This window comes from Cupressus sempervirens, chromosome 9 (assembly GCF_028749045.1).
Source record: "Cupressus sempervirens isolate cs-2001-9-10 chromosome 9, ASM2874904v1, whole genome shotgun sequence".
Classification (NCBI taxonomy): domain Eukaryota; kingdom Viridiplantae; phylum Streptophyta; class Pinopsida; order Cupressales; family Cupressaceae; genus Cupressus; species Cupressus sempervirens.
This window is the reverse complement of record NC_143126.1, coordinates 82215507-82221015: the sequence shown is the minus strand read 5'-3', so window position 1 is coordinate 82221015 and position 5509 is coordinate 82215507. Positions and strand designations below refer to the sequence as shown.

At 34.1% G+C, this 5509-nt stretch overlaps 1 protein-coding gene across 1 annotated transcript; it reads right to left on the bottom strand.

The window, feature by feature from the left end:
* Window positions 1-1833: 1833 nt before the first annotated feature.
* LOC149537728 (uncharacterized) lies at window positions 1834-2587 on the bottom strand. Its single transcript, XM_089801664.1, has one exon. It carries the CDS (start codon window positions 2393-2395, stop codon window positions 1949-1951), a length of 447 nt encoding a protein of 148 aa, XP_089657790.1. The 5' UTR covers window positions 2396-2587; the 3' UTR covers window positions 1834-1948.
* Window positions 2588-5509: the final 2922 nt, after the last annotated feature.

Here is a 5509-nt window from a genome sequence, read left to right as displayed (position 1 = left end):
TATCCAATAATTAAATAAGTATATAGGGTTATTACGACCATATAATAAAAACTTGAAACAAATCGACTAACTAAGTTCAATAATACATTATAAATCCAACATTGAAATTAGGGAAAATTTTGAACAAAATTTCAAATTATGTAATAATAAGGAAACAATTCATGGATATCTATGGTTAGGGATGGCAACAATGTAGTGCCAAATTCATATATGTTTTCCTTATTGATTACTAAAAAGCACTTGAATCATAATTATCAGCTTCTGATGCTAATTTAACAGTCGAAATCAGCATAGGATAGATTTATTGAAGATTAATTTTCAACAGATCAACTACAATGAGAATATTGGGCAAGCTAGCATATGGCTTGATGCAATTAACGCGGCTTATACTTGGCAAGACATTTGATGAAGAAAGTGATGATGTTGTTATATATCGTGGCATAAAATAATAGCAATGGAGCCTATTTTCAAACATTTGTTTGTAGTAAACATTGTCATCTATCCATGACATGCATGGTTGCACCCATGCGTCTAAGCCTTCAATTTTCCATTTTTTCTTGTAAAAAATAAAATAAACTACCGGGAAAAGGTAATACAACCAATCAAAAAATTGAAAATAAAAAAAAGTTATTTTATTTAATGAGATATTTTCAACAAACTATAGCTTGACTATAGGTTAGAGGAAAAATATAAGATTGTGCACCATTATTAAAATGAAGATTAATTATGAAGATGCAAGCGAAAACTATAGTCTCCCTTATTTATAGACGAGACTAATAATGTGATTCTGAATTTTAAATATACACATCAATATTAATTCTGCAAATGGGGTTGCAAGCTTTGAGTTTAACCATGGAAGAAACTTCGTAGTTAAGCGCGCTTAGATTGCAGTAGTACTGGGATGGGTGACCTCCCCAAGCGCTTCACCCCTGTGAGCATCACCTAGATCCAATGAGTGCTAAGTGTTTCATTTATTTTCATGAGAGATGGATTCATGATGAATCACTACTCATAAAACATAGGTCAATGAATTTGACTCAAAATCATACACTTAAATACTGATAGCAAGATCACAATATTCGAAATGTTAAAGATGTTAAAGAGTAGAATAGACGCTCGCAGTTGCATATCAGGCGCTAATGTTTTTCTTTTTCAAATTAAAAATTCGAAGGCGTTTTCCGTAATCTGCATGAGCTATTCGACCTGCAATTAAGTTTCTTCATCACTTCAGCCTTAATTAAATACATAATTATCATACCTTTTATTAATATATTATTATATTGGTCTGTACTATTAAAACAAGTTTTATTTCGTTTGTTTTTCTTCGGACAGAAATCAAGATATAGTTGTTTTCGCCGTTTCTTCGGTATATCATTTTACAATGTTCCGTGTAGCATGATTCATTGAACGAGATTACAGTTGTGCGCGCAATCAAATTAAAAAATATGCGACTTAAGGTAGATCATTCAATAGCATAAAGATAAATTTACAGTCAAATCCAGATTCATGCAAGCTGCACAAACTTAATAATCAAAATCCTTTATCGTCGAATTCTACAAGAAACTTTAATGCCGGCTCCGTAATCTTCGAAGCAACTTGTATCAGAGCTAGCGTGGCGAGAAAGTTATGTAAACTCAAACAGATTAACCACAGATGCGTAAGCAGGAAGAAGAAGAATCGCAACTGCAAATAATTGACAAACAAATCTATTAAAAGAATTCGTCCAACGAAAGTTTCAGCTGACGATCCAGCCGAACCAAAATTTAGGCGACAACAACTAGATCCAATTCATCGAAAATCTTTAAACCAAAAATATAGATCGAAGTTAATTGCTTTAGAAAATAAAAAGCTATATTTGTATTTTAAAAGATCCCTGTAGAAAGAATAGCATCGACCTAAATCAGAGACGAATGCAAAGATCGTGAGTTCAAATCCTTTAGGGTTTCATCTACACGGCTGCTGTTTCAGGCAAGACCTGGTCCTGGAAATCCACGCGCCCCTCATCGAAATTGAGCTGATAACTCATCCGATCGTAATGAAATTTCTTCGGCTTAGGATCGTAAATAGTTTTCCCGTCGGTCTTACACCTGCGAACAAAGTGCTTCCATTTAGCCCTGCTGCAACAACCCCCGGCATAGTCCTCAACTAGGGTTTCAGACCATTCGCCCGCGCGCCTGACGCTGTTCCAGCCGCTGCGCCACCATTTCTGAGAATCTGAATCCATGCTGATCCCGTCGGGCCCCGAATTCGACCTTCTGACCTTGTTGCGGAGCCACGGCGGTTTCAGAAGAGAGCGCTCGGCCGTGGAATCATCCGAGCCAGAACAGCAGCAAAATAAAAAGAGCAGTTTGGAAATTCTGTTCTTGCGGGGGCGCGTATTTGTAGAGTCGTCCATCTTGGAAGGATTCGAACTCGCGACCAGGAGACTCGGGTACGAGGAACGGAGAAAAATATTAAATAGCTTTTCTGTTTAAAGATGGGCTTTTCTTCTGTTTCCAGTTGGCGTCCTACCAGTGTATGGCGCAGGCTTAAGCGGTAAATGAGAAGTTGCTTTGCGGGTCTTTCGTTAGCAGGTGTGAGGTTGCTTTTGTGTGGGTTTTAAGCTTACGATTAGGTGTAAACAATTACCATACCTACTCATTGGACAATCTTTTAATGAATATATTATTAATATTATAAGTCCTTCCTATATAATGAATGCAAATAAAAGATTGGAATAGTTATATTATATTTCTTTTAAAATATTTTAAATTGAAGAGTTGATCACTAATATTTTCTAATATTTATTTATATTAGATGTAAGCATTTTAAATATTTATCATCTTTAGTATTGGACAATGTTTTAAATACTTATTTAGTATCATCTTTAGTAATAAATGCATATAAAAGATTGGACTTATCAAACAATTGTATTAAACTATAACTATAAATATTTTGTAATATTTATATTTTATAATTATTATTAGTCCCCATCTTATAGATTGTAGTTTTTGCCCAGCTTATCTTATTAGTATTTTTTTTTGAAGATCTAAAAACATTAATGAATGTGAAATGTTTACCCTGAAAATAGAATTTTTATATTTTAATGCTATTTTTAAATTGGTTATAGCAAATTTTGCTAGTGGTTTTAAAGAATTTAAAAAGAAAAATCCATTAATATTATCGTTTAGCCATCTATTCAAAGTAAGATGATTTAAATAAAAGATGCATTAGATTTTTATGCTTAGTGGTGCATCATGCAATCGTGAAATTAGCCATTCCCGAAAAATATAGCATTTAAAATTGATTCATATTAATGTTCAACCATCTATTAAAAGTAAGGTGATTTAAATGAAAGAGGCCACGTTCATTCAATTAAAATCTAGTAACTAAATGCATTTTGTTGAGGCGTACCATCATGTTTCTACATTCACATGTACAAGTGGAGGAATACTTCAACAATCTCTTGATTAAACTGTAATCTTCAATGCATTTTGTTTTGGAAGTACCATATGTTTAGTGCTGCATCATGCAACCGGGAAATTGGGCATTTCCAAAAATTTGGGATTGGTCATTAATATGTTGCAAACTATGAGCCAAAGCGATTATATTTGACACATTGTTGGTATGTAACATTTTAGTTTCTATTGTTCTATCAATTACTTATTTTTGGTTTTGCAGGTAACCTTTTTGTTAGAGATTATTGGTATGTATCATTTCAATTTCTATTACGCTATGAGATGAATGCTCTATTTTTGCTCTCTATAGTTGTCATTTCTTGCCAGCCCTAGAACTGTGAGGATACAAGCCCAATCTTTGTTTCTTGAATCTGTCGTAGGGGACAAGGCCCATTTCCCACCTACTGTTGTTTTACTAGTGATATGTTGCTCTCTTGCTAAGGAGAAGGAGGGAAATTTACATGTGAGGGTTTAGTCACCCGTCTCCTCTTCGTTGTAATGTTGAAATGGCTAGGACAAAATGTTTTGTACTACGATTTGACCCGAATCTATCAAATTTATAGTTTAGGTAGAATATTTGCACTTGGTGCAAGGTGGTTATTTATTTAGTCGTCATTCTATTGCCACCATGTTATAGATCCTAGGTTGGTTTCCTTACTCTCAAGGCACGTGCAAAAGGATTAGGACCAACAGTTCTAAGGTAAATATAACAGATTTCTCCCATAATTTATCTATACTTTTTAGTCTCAATCTACTGAATGCAATTTGGATTTCAATTTATGAGAAGGTAAAAACATGAAATCAAATTTGTAGATGAGAAAAGGTAACTGGTAGTATTTTTTCTTTTTCAAACAAGGTTCAACACTTTGTACAATGTTTTCTTAGGATTTACTAAATCTTTTTTCCATTTATGGAGGAATTATGCGAGGGTACAACCACCTATGGTTTATTCCCAGCTAGCCCCCTGTTTAGGGAGCCCATTTTAGATAGACCCATTTCCTTGCAGAGTGATTGATAGGTAGCCTATTCAATAGATGGCTACTTTAATGGTGCTCTCTCTTCTACCCGAGTTCGACTCCCTTGCTCCACTGATTTTTCCATGCTCTCTCTCTTCTTCATTTGCAGGATTCAATTTTGTTTCCTTATAATAGAAGATCAGATCTGATTGAGATTTTTTTAATATAGTTTGATATTTTATCTGTGTCATCATTTCTAATTGAAATTCTTTTATTTTAAGTAATGGCCATGGCCATCAAAATGTAATGTTAATGTCAATAGTCATAGGGCAAATTAGAAAGAATTTTATTACGAGTAAATAACCTATGCATTTATGTGCTAACAAATTACAAGAACTTTCTTGCAACTATTAGCACTTGATCAGGTGGATGCATTAGGGGACAAAATAACAAAAACCTATAGTTTGTCGCTTGATTATCAAAATTACCTTACATTGTGTTTTTCCTTAAATGAGTCTTCTTTAACTAGGTAGACATAATAGAAGTCCTAAAAAAAGAATCAATTTTGAACAACCAACTGAATTGATGGTAGTTTATTTGAAGCTAACATCATTAGGTGTTTTTAATAGACTCATGGACAATTTAGAATAGAAATATACTCACATCTTTAAATATACCATGATTATTAGTGCAAAGTTGCCTTGGTTCATGCTCGGCCACCCAAAGCTTGGTTTAGGTTTGAATTTGATGGTGATGCTTGCCCTTTATATTGTTTCATCGTTTTCTATCTAGACGGTGGAAACTTGCTTTTGCATGATGAGTGATGCAACATAACAATTGAGGGAGCTATGAATGTTACCACTCATTAGCTATTAAAGAAGGACAAGCTCAGTTAATGCATGACATATTATGGTTTGGATTCCCTTGCAAGGTTTCATTTCAACCATGTATGGTTGTTGCTGGGTTCCATGGTTATGTATGTTGTTGCACTAAAATCATGATTGTTTATTGCTTCCACTCAGTCATCCAATTGAGCTAGTAAATAATGGGAGTCTCTTGGCTGATAAGGGAGCACAATCCTCATGGTAAGCAGAGACTGTGTTTGAACAAAGGATA

Coding starts and splice junctions, on each gene's coding strand:
- LOC149537728 (XM_089801664.1), bottom strand. CDS start 2,395: ATGGACGACTCTACAAATACGCGCCCCCGCAAGAACAGAATTTCCAAA.